At 41.7% G+C, this 25,644-nt stretch overlaps 2 protein-coding genes across 7 annotated transcripts in view; both read left to right on the top strand.

Annotated features, from left to right (window-relative positions):
* The first annotated feature begins 6,166 nt into the window (after window positions 1-6,166).
* LOC102795589 (glutamate receptor 3-like) overlaps window positions 6,167-25,644 on the top strand; it is an 85,012-nt gene continuing 65,534 nt past the window's right edge. For 2 of the 6 annotated variants that reach the window (XM_035912733.2, XM_035912732.2), the window contains exons 1-2: window positions 6,178-6,493; window positions 6,973-7,131. In XM_035912733.2, the coding sequence (XP_035768626.1) occupies window positions 6,406-6,493; window positions 6,973-7,131 (247 nt within the window). In that variant the 5' untranslated portion in view covers window positions 6,178-6,405. Of the gene's footprint in view, window positions 6,494-6,972; window positions 7,132-25,644 lie in introns of all 6 variants that reach the window. The other 4 variants (XM_035912730.2, XM_035912727.2, XM_035912729.2 and 1 more) reach the window with 3 other exon arrangements.
* LOC148100862 (uncharacterized) lies at window positions 20,409-24,061 on the top strand. Its single transcript, XM_087847194.1, has 2 exons — window positions 20,409-23,571; window positions 24,036-24,061. The coding sequence occupies exon 1, from the start codon at window positions 20,427-20,429 to the stop codon at window positions 23,268-23,270; it is 2,844 nt and encodes a 947-aa protein (XP_087703320.1). The 5' UTR covers window positions 20,409-20,426; the 3' UTR covers window positions 23,271-23,571; window positions 24,036-24,061.

Below are 25,644 nucleotides of genomic sequence, written 5' to 3'. Positions count from 1 at the left end.
TAAGTAAATTTTGCTTACTTACATTCTCTTTACCCTCACTTATACTTTGTCTTCTGTGCTAGCCATGTGTTAGCATGTAGCCTAAAGCGCTACCCTGCCTTTGTAAAACTTCACAAAGCTGCTCCAGTAGCTGTAAACTCCTTTTCTTTGTTTAGGCACAGCTTCAAGTAACTTTTAAAGATGTAGTGCATGAACAGCCAGTGATGTAAGTTAAATTGCTTTATTCTGACTGAAATTATGTTGTAGCCTAACAAAGTTTTTCAAATCAAAACTTGGGACAAATGTGAAATCAGCCTTAAAGAAAAAGAGGTTATAGATGATAATGTCAGTCTTTGCTTATGCCACCCTACTTGTGATCCTTTTGGATTAAACTGAGTGCTATTATAAGTAGAATTGTGGTTTGAGGTCCTGGAGAGAAAAACAAATAACTGGCACACTAATTCATAGCTTATATTGGCCTCTGCTCATAAGTGCAGTTAATTTTAGGCTAAGAGATAAACCTTAGTGTAATATATATACACGTACATTTCAAAGAACATTTTTGCTTTTGAAGTTGAATGACGTGATTTGATTATTATATATATATATATATATATATATATATATATATATATATATATATATATATATATATATATATATATATATATATCTCAGTAGAACAGCAAAGATTGAATGTTCACTCATATAGCGGTAACATGACAGACAGTGTTATAAGGTGTGCCGTTTTGGGAGGCTCAGAGCATTTACTGAAAATCTAAGTCAAGCCATAAATCCCAGCATTTTACAGGAAATGCTATGGAAATGAAACATGAAAGGTTTTATTGTGAGTTTTACAGCACTGCGCAATCCCTTTTTATCTCCTTACTTTCTTGGGAGCTTTCAGACAACTTATTGCAGTCCTGACCTTGGGTGCCATAATGCACAAGTACAATATCATCATTTCATATCAGGAATTTCAGAGGTATTACTTTTATTGTTTAGTTACACATGAAACTCCCTTGGAAGCCACTGTGCTCAGCAGGGATGCTCCATTGTGGTCACGGTTTTAATTTTGTTGCCTGTATTATTAATGTAAGTTAAAATATGCACTATATTCCTCCTGGTTTTTCTCTTTATCTACATTGTGATCCTGGCGAAATACTCACTTCTAACCAACCAGGAGAGCGACACGCCATTACATGGAAACTGCTTCCTCTTGATCCTTGACCAAGGATAAATGATAGCAGTAGATGCACAGCGTGCCGTTTGATTCTTAAGATGCTGTTTACATCTGGAGTTCTCCTTTTTAATTATCCAGTGCCAGCCCTCATCTATGTTATCTGCAAGGAAAATGAGGTCGTGTATATATCAAAGTGCTTCTGCTGCCGCGTATTCCTCCCAGCAGGCGTTTCCTCTAATGTCATCTTAAACGTGACATGCAGTCGTGCACGTGGCTGCAAAGTTTCACATCCAATTTCACAGGTTTCAACTCTGAGTAATGATGCTAAACCAGAGACTGTCACTATAATCAAGTGAAGTTTTCGATTCTTGAAACCATTAAACAAAACGAGTGAGGAGAAAACTTGGCTCTATATGTAATAAATGCTTTATAAATTATGTACAATCCATTATAATAAACAGACTTTAAAAAGCAAAAGTGAGTGAGAGATACATTTTTCAGTATATCTCTGGATCCGTTTGACAGTTACTCAGACTGAAGTTGAAATAATGACTCAGTAACTGACCTGTTCGATGACTTCATGAATGTGCTTGTCTGATGTGTCCAATTGTGGCTTTGTGCTCTCTGTTAACAGTGCTACTTATAACACTGGATATGCCCGTATTTAGGCCACTTCACTCCCTCAGGCTAACAACTTGTGTGCATAATTCTGTGGGTTATAACACACAACTGCTATATATAAAACAAGGTTAAGTCCTGAAACTAATAGATTGGTATTGACAAGGGTCAAAAGGCGGCGTTCTGTGATATGTGTGGCGCGATTTTCTGAGTGTTTTAGTCTGTTTCACAACAAACATGCAGTGACTAAAAACAGCTCTGATGTCTGCATTTCCTGAAACTCTGAGTCAGTCTGGCTCTCTTTCACAGTGTACCTTTTGTCCCATCTTCCTCCCATCAACCCCAAGTGGTCGCAGCAGACGGCTCCCTGAGCCTGGTTCTGCTGGAGGTTGTTTCCTGTTAAAAGGGAGTTTTTCTTTCCTACTGTCACCAAGTGCTTGCTCATAGAGGGCCATCTGCATGTTTGGGGCTTTCTCTGTGTTATTGTAGGGTCTTTACTTGACATTATAAAGCAACTCGAGGTGGCTGTTTTTGTGATTTGGCGCTATATAAATAAACTTGAATTGATTTGAATTAAACTAACTAGCAGAGATTCAAGTTTTATCATAACGTCCTTGTTAGACTTTGAAAATAATGTCAGATAAAAACACTGTGCTATTAATTTCATCCACCGTATGGTCGACGCTTCATAAATGTCAGTTTTACTCAAACTCAGTGGGAAGTTCTGGAAAATGGTTGCTGACATTTACACTCAATTGAATATTGCTGAAGAGGTTGTTCATCAGACAGCAAGCGGCGTGCTTCCTGAGCGGAGCTCATTTGCTCCGGTGGAAAGCGGGAAACATGCCCAAGGTGTACTGAAGATGCAGTGCAGTGATGGCCAGAAATCTCACCTAAATACTTACCCTTATTGAAATGCTGTCAGACGTTTGCCGGGGAAGTCCCGGGGAAATGGAGGAGGAACTGTAATCCTCTGTAAAGCCGGAGAATCAGTATACAGCTGTACGGACTGCAGACTCACACCGGCATGAGTTGTACCTTCAAACTAGCTCACTAAAAGCCAGGTAGGAATAAGCTGAAAGCATCTTCTTTATTGTAAATGTTTTTTAGTTTTGTTTTTATGTGACACTTGTACTGCAGTTAAGTTTCTCTCTTTACTTAACCAGGAAAGGCTTTAAAAACATATTCTTATTTATAATGACAGCGTGGGCAAAAGGCAAAACCTCTGGAGAAAATGGTATGAGAGCTGAAAAAGAAACATTAAAAGTCAAAAGAACAACAGCACACCCACTACTTACTAACACACCAATGGCATATGGGTATATAACAGCACAGGTCATATTAATGTCCACAATAAATCCCTTGAATTCCTCCACCAGCTCGAATGATCAGTGAACAGACACATTATTTGTTTTGGGAAGTTTCATCAAAACGAGGCGAGCAGGACTCAATAAATATTGCAATTCGTGTGTGATGATAGCCAGTTAACAGAGGAATATAGCGGACCAGTGATGACGTTTGATGGGAGCAAACGGAATAGCTGAGTCATAATAAAGAGCATCAAGCTTCTTGAAGGGCGCCCTTGCAAGCTGACCTATATATAACATCATCATTGACTAACATGGAGAGGAGGGGAACTTCACATGGCTGCTTATTCCTGCAGAGAAATGTGCACGTGTTAGACCTTGCTAGAGAGTCTCAAGCACTTTCTGCTGCAACAGCTACTGTTTGTGGTTTAGTCGGTAGTCACATCAGAAAGATACCTCGTATAGTGACTCACATTAGCGCCTTTTTTAAACATGAAATGGAAACGGCGTTCTGTCTCTGTCAGAATTTTATTAGAGTGCATATATCGGCTCATTTTAGAAATCCCATTAAGTCACTGAGGTTTAAATGGAACCAATTTAATGCTTCTTTATTATCTCGTCATGCTTTACTTTAGTGTGCCGTGTTTTCTGTAAAGAGCTGAGGGGAGGGCTCAAGAAAACATTAATAAACCATTAACATCCCTGACGAGGGCACCGAACCCAGCACACCAGTAATCTCTGCAGGATCCCTTATCCCGTTCATTCAACAGCATGAAGAATTAAGATTTGCACAACAAGCTGCCCTTTGTGCCCATCAGCTGGTGATAGACCAACACTTTGGACGGGTACGTGTTTTGCAAGAATTTCACTCAATCTGAGTTCATGCTTAAGTGGACTGAAACTAATTGCATAATTTTTCAAGTGGCAGTGAATGCATTTCTGCAAATGACAAACGAACACTGGCGCGTATCTGAAAAAAAAGAAAAGGTCACGCTATACTGACAGTATATCTGTTTGTGAAATTGAACTTAATTATAGTGCAGTTGTTCTCGCTGCGTCCTGTTAAAGATCGTAGTTGTATGCCAAGCATTAAATCACATCCAGATCAATAAGCACAGACACTGTTGCTTTTTTCTTTCTGTTTTTTTGCAGTGCTGGTTGTGCAGCAGTCTAACCAGGGAGCTTTAATGCTTTCTCCAGCCTTGGTGCACACATACACACACAGTATGTACACACATAGAACACATTCTGCTGCTCAGCTAATCCTAAGCCATTTAACTTTAATGTCTTTAAATAGATAAATGATTAAATGGAGTGAAGTTCAGGCAGAAGAGTTCAATAACTATTCCAATAGATTAAAATCACATTCGTGCTGGGTGCTGCAGTGTGCAGTGCAGAAAGAAATTACACAGCACAGCATTGTAATATAAAAGAAATGAAAGAAATCTGTAAAAGGCAGCTATTTAGTTGTTTACTGTGTGTTATTAATATTTGGTAAAACCATAGATGCTGCAAACACTGATTTAGATGGTAGTGAACGGAGCTGTGTTGTTCTAAATGAGAAACAGTAAAACAACAAAAAGAAGTAACATTGCGTTAGCAGAGTTAACTCCAAAGCAAGCACAACTGCTTTAGGAGAACTCTGTCTTCATTACTGGAGCATGTTTGAGATTAGCAGTGGGTTTGTTGACATTATTAAGTTTTAAGGGCAGTGATAACCCGGCTATGGCTGCAGGTTTCCCCCGCTGGTGCCGTGATACTGTTCTCCCTTGTCAATAATTCCCATTTCTGTCATGGCTTATGCCGAGGCGGATGGTGAAGTAATTGGATGGACCATGTTGAACCAACATACTGGGGCTCAAAACTCAAAGATCTGTCTAAACTGATGCTTCCCCCCCTACTGTCTGTCTGAGATAGAGGCAGTTTTAAAAGACAAAAACTGGTGTGAATTAGATAAAATAAATATAGTATAATAGTTAAAGTTGCAGCATCTTATCATATTTTGTGTTGTGTGAGTCAGAGTCCTCCTAGCTAGTGCAGTATACTTTCTTCGAACTGACCAGCGTAAAACGGGCTGCCTGAATGCATAATAATGAACATTAAACATGGAGCACAGACATTTCACCAGAAGAGATGGCCTTGTTGCATATCTCAGTAATGTGCACTCAATTGCAAAATGTAAACATGCTGATGCTAGTAGGACCTATTCCTGTGTGTCGGTGATGGATTAGACACACAGATGATTTTGGAGGGGAGGAAATATGAGCTACTTTATGCTTCTGTCACTGCCTTTTTCATTTAGATTTTATCTTAAGTGACCCTAATTTCAATCACCTCCCACAAATGATGCTGTTGCTTCTGCCTTGTTCCCCTTTGCATCAGCTGTTCACTTTCGCAGAAAACAATGAGCGGGAATCCAAATCACTAACACAAGTAAGTCAATTAGGGTTCTAATATATAGCATTAGTTAGGCACCTTGGCAGCTGGTGATTAAACAGTGATAAATCAGAGCATTAGTGCCCACAGTTACTGTTCCTGCTCTCAAACACCTGCAGGGGACAGCCTCGGATTATGCTGCTATTGTGCTGGACTAATGCTGCATGCATACTCCCACACATGTGAACACAATAGGAAGGGATACCATAGATGGATAGATAGCATGCTTACATGGCCTGTATGCAGACACACACAGCACATGCACACATGCACAAGTCAGCAATATACTGGTGATCCATACAGACCGCATGTCAGTGTGTGCACACCTACACACACGCACACACACACACACCAAAGCCAGTAGACACTGCACCGCCTCACACACCAACTCTGCAGTGACGCGCGGAGGAAGACGGGAGGCCGCTCTTATTATAATTCAACGTCAGACCAAGTTTGATAAACGTCTACCCCCCACCCCAACCCCCCGACACCCCGGCTCCCCTCCCTCCCCATCTGTCTTTCCCTCCCCTCTTTCACTCTCCCTGGCCCATTTCAGTGGTCTTTATCCACAGTAGGGACCCGTAGATCCGCTTTCTCTCTCTCCCCCCCTCTCTCTCCTCCAACACCACCACCTCCATCTTTGAGATAAAACACTGGCTTTAGATTTCCAGCAGCAGCAGCAGCAGAGGGCTGGCGCTGCAGTTGCGCTGGCACAAATTCAACGTGGGTGCACACAGTGAGTGAGAGAGTGAGAGAGAAAGAGAGAGAGAGACCTGCCGCATCTTGTGGATTTCTTTGCGAACAAGCCCGTGTACATGGTTCTCCCTGTTTCTTTCTCTCTGTCTCACACAGACCAGGAGCTGATTCCAGTTTTCGGAGAAAATGTGGCATCGCACAATAGCGGCAGTCCTTTTTTTACTCAATTCTTTGGGGCACTCGCTGGCAGGCTTTCCAAACCAAATCAACATCGGTAAGTTCAATGGGATGCACTGACTACACATTCATTTTAAAAATATTTACCACAGTCTAAATAGGACACCACTCTTTAAGTCTCAATTAGTCACTGCTTGAGGTTTTATTTTTGTTGTTGTTGTTTGTTTGTTTTTTGCTTAATTCGTTGCCAACTTCACTTCTTACCAACCCAAACTGGGATTTTGCGCGTCTTTGTGGGCGGTTTGTTAAAAAAAATTTATATATAATTTTGTCAAAATGAGAATTATGGCGCATTATTTAGTGTGACAATGTATTACACATTTTTTCTTGGGTTTTTTTTGTTTGTTTGTTTCTTCCATTGAAATGAACTTACGTACGAGCCTCTGATATAATGCGATCACGCAGTCAGCCTGCCGTCCTTTTTAGTGGGATTCGAGATAGAGCAAACGCAGGGTTATGCATGCTGGGGATGGACTAATTAAAGCGCTGTCTTATGTGACATTTTGTTTCCCGTAGGCGGACTGTTCATGCGCTCCACAGTGCAGGAACACAGCGCCTTCAGGTTTGCTGTCCAGCTGTATAACACCAACCAGAATGTGACAGAGAAACCCTTCCACCTCAATTACAATGTTGACAACCTGGAGTCCTCCAACAGTTTCTCCGTCACACATGCCTGTGAGTAGTTCTGCACTGTACCACTGCCTTTCTCTGCACAAGAACAATAAGAAACATTCCTGTTTTAGTACTATTTTTTTCTCAGATTGGAATAAAAAGTGCTGCAAGTTCAGGGCTAAAAAAACCCCCCAAAACACGCAAACAGTCAAACACATGCGGAGTACATCAAATCATTTTTGCTCTAATAGTCTCGTTGGTAGGCCATTCCAAAAAAAGGACACAGATGTTTATGAGCTGGAAATGGCGTATGAATAAACACAGACACCTGCCAAGTGTCTGGCTTAATACTCAAACTCCTCAGTCACGGCATCCAAAATTCACCAGCTGGATTATGGAGCTTGATGGCTTGTAATTAGCCAAACTGATTTTTTTTTAATTTAGTAATTCCAGAGAAGCTGATGAGCAGAACTTGGATGAATGTGCTTGAAAGTGCACAGGAAAAAAAAAACCCCAAAAAGCACTGCCACCGTGTTTGTTGGAGTATAGGATGAAGGGTTTCCATTAGGGACTGTGCAAAAAATGAATTTGGAAGAGTGGACATTAAAATGTTGTGACTGTAAAACAAAAAGTTGTGGAATCAGACAAATAGAATTGAAAACACAAAAAAGATTAGCTGTATTTACAAAGGTGAATAAGGAGACATCACTTTACAGGAGTTTAACAATGTTGACACATTCTCTGTTTATCCATGTGCAGGTATACCCCTTTGCAAACTCACCCATCCCACCCCATTAATGTTCAGGGGAGTTTGAATGTCACTTGTCCTTTTATAGCGACTTTGAATATCACATTAGTGTCTACTAGCTTTATAGTGCTGCAGACTCGTCTATATTTTCCCTCTGATGGATAAATAGCCCACAGTATCAGCTGTAACATTCTCTAATCCATGTACTCATCTCTGCAAACATGATGCACTCAATAGTAAGCTGCAAAGTGTAAAAAGCTCTCATATTTGGTCTACCAGTCCCTCGACTGCCATGTAGGGCACCGAGTTCTGTCTGGAGAATTAATTTGTTATCTTTTGTCTCACCAACTTTGCTTCACACATCACGGTTGAGGATCAGCTGCAGCTCTCCAAACTCTGTCAGCTGCCTTAGAGATGTCTGAGGAACCTAATAAAGTAAGAGTAGGGCTTAAAAAAAAGAAAAGGAAAAGAAAGGGCACGAGCACAACTACATCCCAGGCTCTCAATCATATTAAATGCTGTTGAGGTCATGTGGTTGGTGGTGAGCGTTAGCAGCTCTCACCGACGACCAGATTGGAGCAGCCTTGAGGAGAAGCTGCAGGCGGATGCAGGTTTACACACATTCACACGCTCACACCTTGACACTGCCCGGTTTGACTACAACCTTGCACTGTCAACTGCTGAGCAATTACACTGAAGCAGCTGTGGGGTCAGTGCTCAGCTCAAGGGCACTTCAGCAGTTGCTGTGGAGGAAGAGATGAATATTACACGCTCGGCTTGTCCGAATCAGGGCTAAAGCACAAACTGCAAAGAGTTTGTCCACAGCCACAACTGACTTTGACTAAACCTGAACCCATTGTTTTTGAAAGAAGCTTAAGGCTTTTCTTAAAGGATAAGAAGAAGAAGAAAGCTGATAATCAGGAGGATTAATTTCAGTCAGATAAGCTGATGCAAGCTTAGCTCAGTACTCTCCTGTTGAAAAAAGACCAGTTAGCAGCTCATTATGCAGACCAGCCAGGCCAGTTTGTGACTAAGGAATTTGCTTGAAAATGCACCAAACTACACAATTCTTATTATAGTAGTCTGGATTGCATAATGCCCCGCTTGCCTGGCAGGTGTCGATGTAGCAAATGAATGTGATGATTATGATTTGACACATTTCTATTTTGGCAAGAATTACACATTAGTCATAGCTGTGCTTTCCTACAGCAAGCCTCGTCAATTTTGATAATATTAGCAAGTGCTGATACGACTGAGATTTTAAATCTGCTCATTTCTTGTGATCCTTGAGACGGTCTACATAGCTCCCTCTTTAAATAAAACAATTGAAAGATAAAAAGAAACAGAGCAATTCCTTTTTGCTTTCATCACTTGTTGTGTTTGCTTTGATTCTGAGTGGTTAAGAAAAAGCAGGACAACAGACCTCCATCTAGGTCAGTCTGTAACAACCATCGCAAATTCCTAATGGCAAATGTCTCTGTTATTGGCAGTGTGGATCAATAGGTGGAAATCCGTAGTCCAGCAATAGTGTGTGTGTCTGTTTGCTATCCAGTATGAAAAAATCAATTCTCACCAAGCGTTCTTTTTCCTTGTTTTTACCCTCCTCGCTAATATATGACTGATTTTCCAACTGTCCCGAATCTCACATTTGCTGCTTACATTGCAGATATGAAAGTTAACAAACAACAAAAGTTGTAAACATCCAATGATCGATTGCAGCAAACAATTTCCAGCCATTGCAACTTGACTGAATTGATTCCGACAAAGAGAACCTCACTGTGCTGTTGTGTTTATTATCTCACCCAATTTGTGGCTGGAGTGAAGCTGCAGGATGTATTGATGTGACACCTTGCCGCAGGCCAGGACTGATTGTGTGCATAAATGCAGAAATGGGAAGGTTATATCCATTAAGACTGAGGTCAGGGCAGGGATAACAGACAGTGGAGACAGACCCGATAGCTTGGCTGGGTAATAAGAGGAGAGTTAAGCTAAATGAGTGTGGGGATTATACTTTCTGCATGTGGCGACAGGCAAGCATTTATTTAACGTTTAATCAATTGAAGTGTTTAGCCTTTCCCTAACTCGCAGTAATTAACACGAGTGTTAAATGCGTGTGAATGAAGAGACATTTCTGAGTGATCCGTAAAAGCGCATTTTGTGCTTCTGCACCAACAGCATAGATTTTCAAGACTGCATTGTTAAAAAAAAACTTTGATTAAGCTGTCAATATTTCACTGTATTTCTTATTAGGAGTGTTTATTGTGGCTAGTTATCCTTCCTCTGCTATGACTCAACCAGTGTGATGCTGCTCAGACAGAGGCTAATGTAAGAGCACTTCAGTGTGTAGGCAATGTACAGTTCCACTAATGCGCCACAGACCAGTTCATGCAGCCAGATCTCCTCCTCCTCCTGCTCTTCTTTTTCTTCTGCATTGTTGATGCTGCAGTGAATACTTTGACTCACCAAATCCAAATTGGGATATTTTACTTTTGTAAACTGGTATCAACAATAAGCGTGATATTTAAAGAGCTAAATATTGATGTTGGGGTTAATAATGCACACATAATATTGTATATGTCTCTGTAATTGCTCTCATTTCTCACTGACATGTTGAATCTAATTAATTTGCTAAATGTGAGTAATGACATTAGAATCATTTCTTTTCAAACTTCATACAGATGTCGTGATAAAATTGTTATCTTGAATTATGTCATAGATGTTTTTCCTTCCTACCGTGGCCAAGTGCTTGCTCACAGGGTGTCATCTGATTGTTGGGGCTTTCTCAGTATTATTGTAGGGTCATTACCTTACAATAGAAACTGCCTTGAGGCGACTGCTGTTGTGATGCGACACCATATAAATAAAACTGATTAGGACTGAGAATTAGAATTCTTTTAGCCACATTAATCATGTAGGGAAATACCATTAGTATTATTTCAATGTCTCAAGTGCATGTTTATTTATAAAATGCCTTAAAATGTTCACTTGTTTTTTTTAGTTAATATGTATGATTTTAAAATGTTTTTAAATAACATTTCTAGCACCAATGTTGCTATTTTTTACCCTGTCTACTTATGTAGATTATGCACTCTAACTTGATTGTTAAGGCAGGATCTATTTTTGAAACAAGTCAGACTTTGATCTACTTTCCAATTTAGAAGGCTTTACCAGGAAGAGAACATCAAATCACAGCAAACCTTATTCATTTATAGTAATGACTGTTTTAGTTTAATTGAATTCAGCTTTTTATATATTGTTATATAGTAACTAGTAATCTATCCCTTATTTATGCCACAACTTGTTCCAACACACTCTGCACTCTTGCACTATAAATGTGCTGCACATGTTGTCAGTTTGGTCTGCTGACTACTTTGTTCACTGATAGCAAAGAAACAGCCAGGCCAGTGTGTGTTCAAATACTTTGACAATAAAGCTGATTTTGATTCCTTATTCACATGACACCAAATAACAAATCACTGCTTTATACAGTAATCCAACGAGCAAGCACTTAGTGACAGTGAAAGAAAGACTCCCTCTAACAGGAAACAAACCTCAGCAGAACCAGGCTCAGGGAAGGGCCATGACTGGTCAGTGGTAAGGGGACAAAATAAGAGAAAGAGGAGATCACAGTGAGACTGGACATGGGCATCTGGCATAGTTTTATTAGTCTATGTAACTGGGAGGAAAATATTTATATTGTTCTTTCTTTTTACTCAAAAATTTCTTTAGAGTTTGAGCTCCATCAGACTGTTTTTGTACCTGTGAAAGTGCTTAATGGCAACATGCGGTTTGGTAAGATAAACATATTCAGATGATGCTGTAGTGGGCGTCAGTAGCTCAGGAGGTAGAGCAGGCCATCTACTAATCAGAAGACTGGTGGTTTAATCCATGGCTACTCCAGTCTGCATGCCAAGTATCCTCAGGCGAATAATAAATATTATAAAGTTTGTATCTGTCTTGTTTGAAACTTGTATGAAAAGCATAGAAGAGTGAAAACAGATATAAGATCCCTTGAAAAATTATATAATGAAACTTGTATGTTTTGGATACTTACTAAAACAATATATGAAAGTAATGAGAAAGTGGCCACTTTCATGAGTAAATCATATAAGTTTTTACTATTTCTTTTCCATATGGGAAGATACTAGCCCCAAGTTGCTCTCCAATGCATCCGTTTGTGTGAAAGTTAGATAGAATGCGCTTAAGCAAATAAAAGGTGCTTGGGTGAATGAGGGATGTTGTATAAAGTGTGTAGAAAAGAATCAGTCCACCTTAAATTCCCATTTACTATATAGTGCAGTTCATTTGAAATTTATATCCAAGTGTTTACTTGGAACGTTTCATGACATTAAAAGGTGTAATTTAAAACATAGTAAAATGTATTAAATTGGCTTCATCTGTACCTGTAGAGACCTTGTATTTTCTTATACAGGATGAGGAGGGAGATCAGGGGAGGAGCAACAGCACACAACTTCTAGTGTTTATTTTGAATAGAAAGGATCACCTGGTGTGAAAGTCACCTTGTTCTAAGTTGGGTATGTGTTCTGAATGTTTATAATAGTAGGAGCTCTGCAATATAAGGAATAATTCACGGATCTATGCTTGTTTGACTTCTTTCCTGAAGTTTAAAGTTTGATGAAAAGATCAGTACTATTTTCTTGTTTGTACAGTAAATCTTTGTGCTTGAGCTTAGCACGAACATTGTATATATATCTTGCTTTATTAATTCATAAAAAAAGTAAAAACAACACATTATGTTTTTTTTCTTGGCTAGACATGGAAACTTTCTGTCGATTTGTTATGTCCATGGAGCTGCAAGGCTACAAATGAAAACATATTTCAGTTTGGATCACTATAGGCAAAAGGAGATTGATATTTCTAAACACAGGAACTGGGCAGGCATTGGCGACAACAGATATGACATTTAGTAAGTCAGAGAAAACAGAAATGGAGGAGCTGGGGTGGAGGTGGGTTGCAAAGCAGGTTGCAGACGTGGAACAATTGTGGGCAGATGGAAGCACCCGAATCGTGCAGCATGCATTGTAGTAATACATCATGTGAAGGGGAATGAGCCTGACTCTTCAGCTTGTCTGATCTGATGCCATATTTGATTAATTAATTATTGAGCAGCATACATGCTACCCGTGCTACACCGAGCACAGCTAGCTGTGCCCCCCCCCCCCCTCCCCTTCCCGCTTCCAATCTTTGTGTAGCTGAAGTTATCAGAGCATTATATGTTTTAAACATTTGGCACAAATCTTTTCTTTTCTTTTAAGTTACTATAGCAAAACAAACATGCTGCAATGTGAGCAAGCAATACAAAACAATCTTCATCATAACTCTGAGAACTCATTTAAACAGACAAGTCATGGATGATGCACGAGCATCAGAGACAGGGTTGTCAAATCATTTGGCCCGAGGGTGAGCGTGCTTCATGATAGTTACTATGTTAAGCCATACTCTGCACAGATATAATTAATGTTTATAGAAACAGTTTTTTGTTTTTTTTTAATATAGCAGTGAGGTCACTGATCATCTGAGGACAAATGATTCCACTCTTGGCTTCAAAGCTTCATTGTGAAATTCTGAATTCAATTATTAAAACATCACCATGAAAAACGCACTCACCACCTTTGGTTACATATTTGGCCAGTCAGATGTTTGTGCCTGAAAGCTTTAAATGGAATCTCTCGGTTTGGGAGCCCTTGAACAAAAAAGAGACACTTAGCCAAAAGCATGTCCTTTTTTCACGATGCACTGATAAAAATATCTGAGTTACTGCTACTGCAGCCAGAGTCCTGTCAGTTTGGATGACCTGTGCCAAGTTGACAAGTACTCATCGTCAGATTTGTCATGGCATTTTCATGCCATTTATAATGTCTTTAGGAAAATTTTCTCTAACTAAAGAGGCATTTCAGGTGCATACAATATGGTTTTCTAAGCACTTTCACTCACATGAATAGTTTAAATCTTAGTTTAATAAGAGCTTTCAGGGTCCTTTGCTGTGGGGCAAGACATGAGTCATGGTCCATCATGCAGCACAAATGCATTAGGTTTCTATTGAATGAGGGAGTGATAATGCTAAATAACTACAATAGAGGCATTAAAATATCAGTTGACTGAATGCATACCTGCCAATCATTTGAAAAGAGCAATAAGGATTCAGCCGAATAAGCTCGGCACGATCGTAAGAAATAATCTTATTTGTTGTTTTGCTCAAACTTAGTCAGTCAACCGTGGCCGGTCATAATGCTGCGAAATGGCAGAACAGTGCCGGATAGCTCTGGGGGCAAGCCACTGGAGATGTGCAGTTAGTCTTTCATCCTGTGCATCAGAATGTGCTTACATGTCAGCGCTGTAACACAGCGACGGTGATCACTACTGACAAGCTACAGTGACGCTGCAGCAGTTTGTTGCAGCCTTACACAACGTCCTTCAGCATGGCTACCTCTGAAATCTCTGCCGTTATTCGTTAAATGTTACCTGAAATTATTCAAGGACAACAAGCTGTGCGCGTCACAGAATAATGCACAAGAAAACCAAAGATGCCAGCGGGGCAGTGAATAATTTAGAAAAGCTGCTTTCATGAATTTGTTTAGTTGTACGAGCGTTCAGTCTTGAAGGTAAAGAGGGGAAAAAAATCATATCTTTGCTCCAGTGTTTCTGTGTTTTTTAAACAAGAAAGAATTCGCGGCCTATTTGTTTTCTATTTATATTTGATAGATGAGCCTATTTTCAGTGCTTTCTATTGTGAAACATTTTTCACCTGATATTTCACAATACATTAGTTAGAGCTTGTAAATTGTGCATTTATAACTTCTTCACTCTACTTTTTTAAAACTGAGTATATTGCATTACTCTGTCTATTATAACTGTGGTCTTTGGTGTTTTTGCAGCATGTGCAAAGGATGCGGAGGTGAAATACATTCAAGTATGTTCACATAATACTCCAGTAGCCACAATCTGCGTGTGTTTATTGCTGCTGAAAATTCCTTTCTGTCATGGTTTAGCATGTGGGCAATCTCCAGTTTTATTTCTCAGATTAGAGCTAATCCAACGAGTGTTGCCTGGCTCTTTGTGTATAATGAATACCTGCAGGGGGCTAACCCACTGGAAGAAAATGTGTGCCTTTATAAAGCTGTAATCTGTAGAGAAGAGGGAATTCCAGCCAACATTCAACAACACTGCCGGAGGAGAAACACCTACTCAGCCCTCAGTCTCTATCATGCCCTGTGCTTTCTCTGTGGTTGGTCAGCTGAGACAAATTGTGCAACAATGCAGACTGTAATGTGGATAAAAATATGATAAGCTTAAATGTCATAACATGGGAATCATTTAAAATGTGCACGCTGTAAATTCAGCCCGACTTTCTTCATTATCAAACATTTACAATGATGTTTGGGGTTTTTTTTTAGGTCAAGTTAAACTAGCAGGTCTACACAGGTTAAGCAGTAAGAGTGCCGTTTATTTCAGATCAGATTAGATCCTGCAAAGAGAGTTGTTATTAGAAAATATAACAAGCACAATGTTTGAATTATTTTTTAATACACTTACTGCAAAAAAGTGGTTTTTAAGCGCGTGGAGAGCCTAAATTGCTGCTAATAACTAACATGCTAATGGCCCTGTGAGACCGTTGAGCTAAACGCTAACACCAGCATGCTACATACCCACAGTGACAATGTGGAAATGGAGTAGGTGAAATGTTTTCCACATTCAGTGATCATCTAGTAACCAGTGAGCGCTTGCTTTAGGTTTTCGGCAGCTGCTGTGAAATCGACTGCTAAAGCCCCAATCGCAGAGGCCTAGAGATCAGTCAGTGACCCCTGGCAACCGCTAATCGAGAGAGAAAATAGAGTATTCGTCAGACAGCTAGAGAGTGGCTGCTGGCAGCTGTTAAGATAAAATTGATAACAAAGACATATACCTGTAGTTTGCATAGATAAGAGGTAAAGATCAACCTTTATTAGTCCCACACGTGGGAAATTTGTTGTGTCACAGCAGAAAGTGGACAGTGCAAAGTTACAGGAGAGAAAATTAAGAAAACAATGGAATAGGATAAGATAAAAAAGAATAACATACTATATACAATAGAATAAAATACTAAATTACACTCAGTGTTATTGCCCATGTGCGGATGTGTGTGTTTGGTCAGCTACAAAGTCTTTGTTGTGGAGTCTGACTGCAGTAGGAAGGAAAGACCTGCGGAATCTCTCCGTCCCACATCGTGGGTGTCGCAGCCACTGAAGGAGCTGCTCAGTGCTGTCAGAGTCTCCTGCATGGGGTAGGAGATGTTGTCCAACAGGGATGACAGCCACTATTGTCAAGTCAAACCGAGTAGGAGGTGGAGAGCCCTGAGGCAAAAAAGTAAAAGAGACAGACTGGAGGGCGGAACTAATCTTGTGTCTGGGTTTCTGTCGGGAAGGAAAAAAGAAGGCGAACGGGGGAGCAACAGGAAGTTGCCACTTACGGGAAAAGCCCAGCATAATTCTTTGAATAAGTTGTCGCCAACATAGATATTGTGTGGAACTGAAGTATCTACAAAGCCAGGGAGGCAGCCGGTAAGGAAATGGTTGCTGACTATGTTAAAAGACTTTGAAGCGAGTTGCTAAAGAATCGCGGCTGCCGCTAGCTTACGTAGCATTAGCACTGTGCCGTGAGTTGGTCGCCTGTTTACGAGCGGCACCATTGTTTATTGTTGGTCTGCATATGGAAGACTGTTAATGCTTGCATATGGTTAAGAGAAGCTGGTTATAAACACTATTGTACTGCTTAAATTCTAATGCAGGTTGATCATTTAATTTAGCACTTTAATAGAAAGCAGTATTTCTCAAGGTGTATGTACAATTGTTAGTGAATTACATAATTTGAGCATTTAAAAATACTCAAGTAAATATTGTACTACAAAGCTTACGCACTGCATTAATGTGTTTAAAAAAGAAAATGTGTTTGGGATTGTTTACAATATTTGCAGGTGTGTGTTAACAAACATAATTTGTAATTTGGGTTTGGTTTGTATTTAAAGGTTTTTCACCTATGGCTGACTATGGCCGAAAAGAAGATTAAAGAAAAAGGAAAACAAAAGATCTGCCTGGTCATTGAGTGAAATCCAGTTAAACACCTGTGGTAGATGCATCAGTCCCTTTCAAGCAGGGAAGCTGCACAAACTTAAAGAGCTTGACAGTGAAAAACCGGGAAATCAAAATCTGGGAGCAATGACCTGGAGTCCTGGGAAAAGGGAATAATTAGTGCAAAGAGAAAATTCGGAGAATCCCTCAAGTTGCATGTGCCATTCCCGTTAATAAATAAACCCCAGTTCAAGCCTGAGCACACAAAAATGGCAGACCAAGCTGCTGGGAAGTCAGTTGAACAACTCAAAGGAGTGAGGACAACAGCCAAGAGATCATTCTCTCGTCTGGTTAATAGCATTACGAGGACGTATGAGGATATGACTGAAGAAGAACTCAAAGATAGTTTCAATAGACTGTCAATGGAAGCAGAGAAAGTCATGGAGGCCAATGATGATCTAGAGGCCGGTTTCATTACAGAGCTAGAGGCAAAGTTTGACACAAGTGAAGCAGTCGTGCTGACAGAACAGCAGAAAGTCGACTTAGCAAAGACTGCAAGTGAATGTGAGTTAAAACTGAAGGAAATAAAAACCCTAGTCAGAGAGGCTCTCTGGGCCAACTTTGGAAGTGCAGAATTGTCCACAGCACTACAGGCAGCAGAGGCTGAGTGTGAACATGTTGCTGCCATTACGCCTGACGGTAATTATGAAGTGTATGATTTCGTTCTTGGCCACCTGAAAGAACTGGTGGGAGTGGCAAAGGAGAGGTATTGCAAGTGGAAGCATTGGATCCCATCAGGTGTTCGGAGAGATCTTCAAAGCAATATACAGAAGCTGGAACTCTGCGTCCCCAGGCTGGTTTCCAGAAAAGCTGACTTTCTGGAGATGAGAATAAAGGAGGATGCTGATCACCTGTTATCATTGCCAACTACCTCCGGCTGCCCCATGCCAATCATCAAGCTGAAACCAACAGCACTTCCTAAGTTTCTTGGAAATAAACGAGACTTCCACAGATGGAAGAAGGAATGGGAGGCTCTTCAGGGGCAGGCGGAGCCATCTGGTTCGAAAGAGATCAAAAAGTTTCAGCTACTTGATAGTGTGGATGAGAAAATAACGAGAGAACTTCGACTCACCACTTACAACACTGCAGATGACATCTTTCGTGTTTTGGAGAATCGGTTCGGCAATCAAACATCAATTGCTATTGAAATAGTGGAGGAGTTACAGAGAATGCCAGCTGTTAAGAGCCACCAGCCAAGAAAAATAGTGGAATTAATTCAAGCTGTGGAGAAGGCGCTTCAAGACCTGGTTGACCTTGGTGACACGGGGGCTATAAAAAACCCATTGGTGACAAAGTCAATCGAAAGTAAACTTCCAGAAGCACTCAAAAAGGAGTGGCTTATTTATGTTGCTGACAGTAGAAACACGGTCACCCCAGAAAAACGATTTGATAGTCTTCTGGAATTCCTCAAAGAGCAAGAAACCATATATGAACAGCTTGATCATCTGAGAGAGGAAGAGCCAAGTAAGCGAGAAAGAGTGGAGCTGAAACATTCCAGAACCAAACTCACCAAATTAGGTAGTGATGAAGGGTGTGTCGTCTGCGGTGATGGAAAGCATAAAAAGAAACTCTACTTCTGCAGGCAATTTAAAACATTAAAGCTTGCAGAAAAGAAGGCTGCAATTAAGAAACTAGGCGCATGCTGGAGTTGTCTCGAGGTTCATGACAATGGGTCATACTGCAAACCCACTTATCTGTGCAAAAACCCAGGCTGCAAAGAAGCACACGCTGCGGAGCACCACTACTACCTATGCCCTAATGCTGAGGTGAGGAAGGGAAGTGCAGCAGGGAGGCAAAACAGATCTGATCCAGAGGGAGGAAAGGTCAGCAGGAAATGTACGGAGGATCAGGAGGAGTTCCTCAGAAAACTGTCACCTGAACTGGCAAGAGAATGCAGGGATGCATTTTCAAACACTGCATCTAGGACATGCAGCACCACCAAGGAGCAGCCAAGTCTCCTATTTGAAGGTGGGTTTCGAGAGCTGCCAGTAATCATGATGCTCCTTGAGGTCACAGCTAATGCTGGGCAAAAGATTGGGACATTAATTGACCTGGCTTCTGACACCAACTATATAACCCACAGGGCTGCAAGCAGTCTTAACCTAAGAAGTGAAGAAATCACTCTGGTTGTTCATGGAGTAGGGGCAATGAAAACGCATGTGAGAACAAGGCGGTATCTTTTAAAGATCCGAGTCAGAACGCCTAGAGGCACCCTTAGGTCACACCAACTGGTCTGCTATGGACTCGACAGCATAGCAGAAGTCCACAAACATGTCACACCGAGTCAGCTACAAAGGTTCTTTCCGGATATACCATTCAACGATCTTGTAAGACCAAAAGACATTCATCTGCTTATAAGTCATAAAGAAGGTCGGCTAGCGCCTCAGAGGAGTAGAGTCATCGGTGACCTTGTGTTATGGGATGGGCCACTTGGAAAGACGGTTGGGGGAACTCACCCTGAGCTCTTCGAGGAGCTCACTGTCTCTGCCCACATGTCCAAGACACACTTTGCCAGGTCAATGAGAGCAGCAGCTGTCAAGTATGAGGAGCTCATTGACGAGGCCTCAGACCAGTCTTCAACAAGGAAGCATGTTCCTGCTAAGCTTCAGAGGTCAAGCACCTCAACCGCCAGTCGAGAATTCTTAGAGTGGTGGAAGTGGGATAGCATTGGTGCTGCATGTGAGCCAAAGTGTGGGGGTTGCCGTTGCGGAAATTGCCAGCCAGGTGGGAAAGAAATGACACTGGCTGAGGAAAGAGAGCTTGAAATAATAAGAGAAGGACTCACCTATGTCACGGGTGATGGCCACAGCGACGAGCCACACTGGCATGCCAAATACCCTTGGGCTGAAGATCCAGCATCCTTACCAGATAACAAAAAAGGAGTTGAGAGCACATTCCTCCGGACAGAGAAGAAATTGGCCAAGGAGCCTGAATGGAAAGCCGCTTATGCCGCTCAGGTGCATGACATGGTGGAGCGTGGAGCCGCAGTCAAGTTGTCCAAGGGCATGATCAGTAACTGGGATGGGCCAGTGTGGTACGTGAGTCACCTCATTGCTCCGAATCCCCACTCTGTTACAACTCCAGTGAGGCTTGTGTGGAATAGCAGCCAGAGGTTTAGAGGTGTGAGCTTGAACGATCTGCTAATAAAGGGTCCAGATGTCCTCAACCAGATTCGAGCGGTTCTCCTCAGATTCAGGGGTGGAGTGTACGGAGCCCTTGGTGACATAAAAAAGATGTACAATTCAGTTTGGTTGGAAGACAAAGAGATGCACGTGCATAGATTCCTCTGGCGGGACTCTGAGGATGACGAGCTAGAGGAATATGCCATCACAAGGGTGAATATTGGAGATAAACCGGCAGGATGCATTGCGCAGCTGGCAATGCGTGAAACTGCCAGCCTTTCTACCTTTTCCCACCTCAAGGAGGAACGTCGTGTACTGCAGCAAGACAGCTATGTCGATGACATCCTTACCTCTCACAATGACATGAACCAACTAGAAGTCATTACAGAGAACATTGGGCGAATTCTAAAGGCTGGAGGATTTGAGCTGAAACCTTGGGTCTTATCTGGTCAAAGTGGGAGGAGGAAGCGCAATGACAAGGGTGAGAAGACAAGAATGAAAACCATAGTTCTACCAAACCAAATGCGTGACGAAGAAAACAAAGCTCTTGGTCTGGGTTATATAGTGGAAGAAGACAAGCTTCATGTCATGGTAGCAATCAACTTCTCTAAGAGGAAGAAAAAGATGCGAGTTGGCCAAGACCTTGTCCAGGAGCAGATTAAGACCCACACGCCAAACCCACTGACACGAAGAGAGCTTCTCAGTCAAGTGTCAGGGTTGTATGATCCAGTCGGTTTGGTCACTCCTGCAAAGCAAAAAGGAGCAATCTTAGTTCGCAGAGCATTCCAAGAGACAAAAGTAGAAAGCTGCTTGGTCAAGGACACTTGGGACATGGCGCTCTCAGATGCCCTGAGGGAGGACGCCATTAGGCTTTTTGAGGAGTATTCCCAGCTCAGCAAAGTCACATTTGCAAGGGCGCTAACTCCCCCATGCTTCACCGAAGAACCCTGGGCAATTACTTTCTCCGATGGAAGTGAGCAAGCCTATGGGGCAGTGTTGTACTTAAGGTGGAATTCAGATCAGGGCACAATCATCAGGTTGGTGGAGTCCAAAGCTAAGTTAACTCCATTGGACCACAAAGGGGATGTTGTCAAAGCAGAGCTGTGTGGGGCAGTGTTTGGCTCACGCCTAAAGAAATACTTTGAGGCGCAAAGCCGGATTCAGGTTGAGAGGTGGTATCACTTTGTCGACAGCCAAACCGTCATTGGGGCAATACAGCGGGAGAGCTATGGGTATCAGACCTTTTTTGCAAATAGGATTGGAGAAATACAGAGCAGCACAAGGATTCAAGATTGGTGGTGGATCCCTGGCCCTCAGAACATTGCGGATGTAGTCACAAGAGGAGCTAGTCCCAGAGATCTAGATGAAGACTCAGAATGGCAAAATGGTCCAAAGTTCTTGAGTTTGCCTGTGAGCGAGTGGCCAGTTAGGTCAGCTAAAGAGTTAGCCGCCACTGCCAAAGAAAACGTTAATAAGCTGCAAAGAAAGGCATTTGTCGCTGCCTTGACAAGGGCCGAGATAAGAGGGCAAGAAGAAAAGCAAAGTCGGGCTGAGGCCCAGGGAGAGCAGCGAAGACCACCTGCGGGGTCAGTCATCAAGAACCTTTTAGATGTCAAGCGGTTCAGTGACCTAACTCGATTGGTTAGATCAGTTGCTTGGACTTGGAGAGCAGCTAGAAAGTTTCTTGGGGGACATCCAGCTGCTAATGACCCAAAGTGGGAGGCAGTCCCGTTGGCAGGAGTAATTTCGGTGAAGGAACGTGAAGATGCCCTAAGAGACATCTTCCTTGCAGCACAAGACAGCGCTGTCTTCCCAAGCACTACTACAGATAGACTGGTAGTATACAAAGACCCAAGCTCTGGGCTCTTTGTTTGTGGTGGCCGAGTGCAAGCTTTTAAGAAAGACCAAGTTAGTGTTCCCATCTTGGCTTATGATGCTTGGACGTCTACACTGTTAGCCCGGGAGGCCCACAATGAGAGTCATGAGGGAGTTGCTGGGACCCTGCTCAGAATGAGGAAGAAAGCGTGGGTCATAAGAGGGAGAAGGATTGCTCAAAAAGTTGTTGATGGTTGTGTGGTTTGCCGGAAAACAAAAGCACAGAGTTGCCGGCAAATAATGGGCGACTTACCTCCGGAAAGAACTCAACCTGCTTTACCTTTTGAGTTCACAACAGTGGATCTCTTTGGACCCTACCAAGTGAAGGATGACGTCAAGAAAAGAGTCATGATAAAGGTTTGGGGTGTTGTATTCTGTTGTATGGCCAGCAGGGCGATTCACACGGAGTTAGTAAACTCCTTGTCGACTGAAGGCTTCTTGATGGCTTACCAGAGATTTACAGCAATTAGAGGACATCCAAGAAAGATCTGGTCAGACCCAGGTACTAATTTCATAGGAGCAAAGTCTGTCTTGAAGGAACTTTACGGATTCTTGGAAAGTCAGAACAAATTTGTCTTGGAGGAGACTGCGGCAAAGAATGAAACAGAGTGGATGTGGAAAGTTAATCCAGCTGATTCCCCACATAGAAATGGAGCTGCTGAGGCTGCTGTGCGCATTGTGAAGAGAGCACTCCAGAGTCTTGGAAGGGAGTCTGGGCTAAGTTACAGTGAGTTCCAGACAGCTCTCCATGTGGCAGCTAACCTTGCAAATGAGCGCCCGATTGATGCCAGAGTTCAGAGTCGGGAAGGCTGCATTCATTACGTCACACCCAACAGTCTTTTGCTTGGTCGAGCATCTCAAAATGGGGACTTCAAGATGTTTGACTTTTCCGTTTACCCCTATAAGAGACTCCAAGCGATTCAGGCAGAAGTGAGCAAGTTTTGGAGGTCCTGGAGCCAACTTGCTGGCCCCAATTTGTTTGTAAGGAGCAAGTGGCACACTGCACACAGAAATGTCGCTGTTGGAGATGTCGTCTGGTTAAGTGATCAGAATGCGCTGAGAGGACACTTCAAGATGGGCATAGTTGTCAGCACTAATCCAGACAAAAAGGGTATTGTGAGGGACGTCAATGTCCGGGTATGCTCCAGTTACAGCGGTTCTGTGGCTAAGTCCTTGAGAGTGGAGGACTTAAGCTCTGGTTCAAAGGGAGTGACTCCGGTGGCTCAAGCTACCATCCTTCATAGAGACGTCAGACGTCTAGTTGTTCTGTTACCTGTGGAGGAGCAAAATGGGACCAAGCCGTCAGCATCATGCTTCAATGGGATGAGTTAAACTGCGGTTTGCTTGTGAACTTGGCGATCTCCTGTGTTCCAAGGGAAGATCGAGTGGGAGGTGTCAAGTCAAACCGAGTAGGAGGTGGAGAGCCCTGAGGCAAAAAAGTAAAAGAGACAGACTGGAGGGCGGAACTAATCTTGTGTCTGGGTTTCTGTCGGGAAGGAAAAAAGAAGGCGAACGGGGGAGCAACAGGAAGTTGCCACTTACGGGAAAAGCCCAGCATAATTCTTTGAATAAGTTGTCGCCAACATAGATATTGTGTGGAACTGAAGTATCTACAAAGCCAGGGAGGCAGCCGGTAAGGAAATGGTTGCTGACTATGTTAAAAGACTTTGAAGCGAGTTGCTAAAGAATCGCGGCTGCCGCTAGCTTACGTAGCATTAGCACTGTGCCGTGAGTTGGTCGCCTGTTTACGAGCGGCACCATTGTTTATTGTTGGTCTGCATATGGAAGACTGTTAATGCTTGCATATGGTTAAGAGAAGCTGGTTATAAACACTATTGTACTGCTTAAATTCTAATGCAGGTTGATCATTTAATTTAGCACTTTAATAGAAAGCAGTATTTCTCAAGGTGTATGTACAATTGTTAGTGAATTACATAATTTGAGCATTTAAAAATACTCAAGTAAATATTGTACTACAAAGCTTACGCACTGCATTAATGTGTTTAAAAAAGAAAATGTGTTTGGGATTGTTTACAATATTTGCAGGTGTGTGTTAACAAACATAATTTGTAATTTGGGTTTGGTTTGTATTTAAAGGTTTTTCACCTATGGCTGACTATGGCCGAAAAGAAGATTAAAGAAAAAGGAAAACAAAAGATCTGCCTGGTCATTGAGTGAAATCCAGTTAAACACCTGTGGTAGATGCATCAGTCCCTTTCAAGCAGGGAAGCTGCACAAACTTAAAGAGCTTGACAACTATTCTCCTGTCACTCACCACCTCTACTGGGTCCACAGCATCGAAGATATCAAAGACCTGGACTTGTGTGCAAACATTTGCAAACTACTCGCCAAATGGTAGCGCAACTGTGAAAAGTGCAATGCAGCCTACTTGCAGTAGTACAAGGTGCTGATTTAGTTTAAAGGTGAATGCTCACTGTTTCCAGTTTGTGCCTCAGGCTCAGTTTGTGTTGCAGTTTCACCGCAGCTCGGCGTGTGAATGGGAAGTATTTGTACACAAGTTGGTGTCTACCGTGCAAACTCTGGGTTAACAATCCAAGATGACGACAGTGAATCTGTAAAACTTTTGATCTATACTGTAACTGTTGTGTATTTTAGACTTGTTAAATAAGCCATTCACACAGCACTGACAGGCTCTGTCTATGGACATGCTGCAGCGGTGTTTTTAACCACAAAAAAACAAGTATTTAATGTTTCGCTAGTGATGCATGAATGGCTCAAACTCGCTAAGAAGCAAAACATTGTGTTTTTCCTTGCTTATCTGACTTTATTACTGAAACACACTCAACTCAAGAGTCTGACGTCCGTTTGACGATAAGATGGTGGGGAAATTAACAATGACCAATGGTGATGAAAACTTAGTGATCAAGTGATAACTTAGTTTCATCATGAGATGAGGTAGTTTGTAGCAAATTTATCATTATAGATTATTTATTTTTGATACAATAAATAACTCCATGAAATTGAAGATGCCATTATTGGCTTTAATAATGAAGTCATGAAGTTTGATTTGCTACTTGCTTCCATTTCATTCTTCATTTATTTCTTTGCTTGTTTATCTTCTTTAATTTTCCATTTGATTTGTGAATATATTCTTTACATAATGCATTTTTTCTGTATTTATATTCATCATATCTTTTATAGATACAAAGGAAAAAACACAGTGAAATTAAATAATAAGCGATAAGTCTCAGTTGTAGTGAGATGTTGAGTAAGCCATGACAGTCACCTCTCCTTTTCCTGCTTAGAGGAAAAGCCAGAGGACAAGCAAAGCCAATAGGACAGTCTGACTATAACTATAAATGTTTTTCATGACCATCTGTGAGCTACAGGATCAAAGTGCCAGGTGACTAACTTTCAGAAAGACATCATAGGTTTAGACACAATTATACTGAATTGACATTAATAGAAATTCTCTTAAATTTTGCTGCCCTACTGTGTTGACAGAAAAGTGTTCTGACACAAACCTGCTGTTATTCAGGTGGAAATGTGATCCTAAAAGTGTAACTGCAAGTCTGCCTTTCATTTTCATACATAAAAGTCAAAACTGGATTGCAGGATTGGGCTTTCTGCTGTGCCCTTCACTATAACCTACATGCTCTAACTTTCTCAAAAATGCTTGAAGGATCAAGCTGTCCAAATAAAAAAAGAAAACAAAATCTTTTGATTTGCAGCATCCTGAAAGGTC

This window comes from Neolamprologus brichardi, chromosome 10, assembly GCF_056152115.1.
Source record: "Neolamprologus brichardi isolate AB-2024 chromosome 10, ASM5615211v1, whole genome shotgun sequence".
Taxonomy (NCBI): Eukaryota; Metazoa; Chordata; class Actinopteri; order Cichliformes; family Cichlidae; genus Neolamprologus; species Neolamprologus brichardi.
This window is presented reverse-complemented; position numbering and strand designations above follow the sequence as displayed.

Coding starts and splice junctions, on each gene's coding strand:
- LOC148100862 (XM_087847194.1), top strand. CDS start 20,427: ATGAACCAACTAGAAGTCATTACAGAGAACATTGGGCGAATTCTAAAG.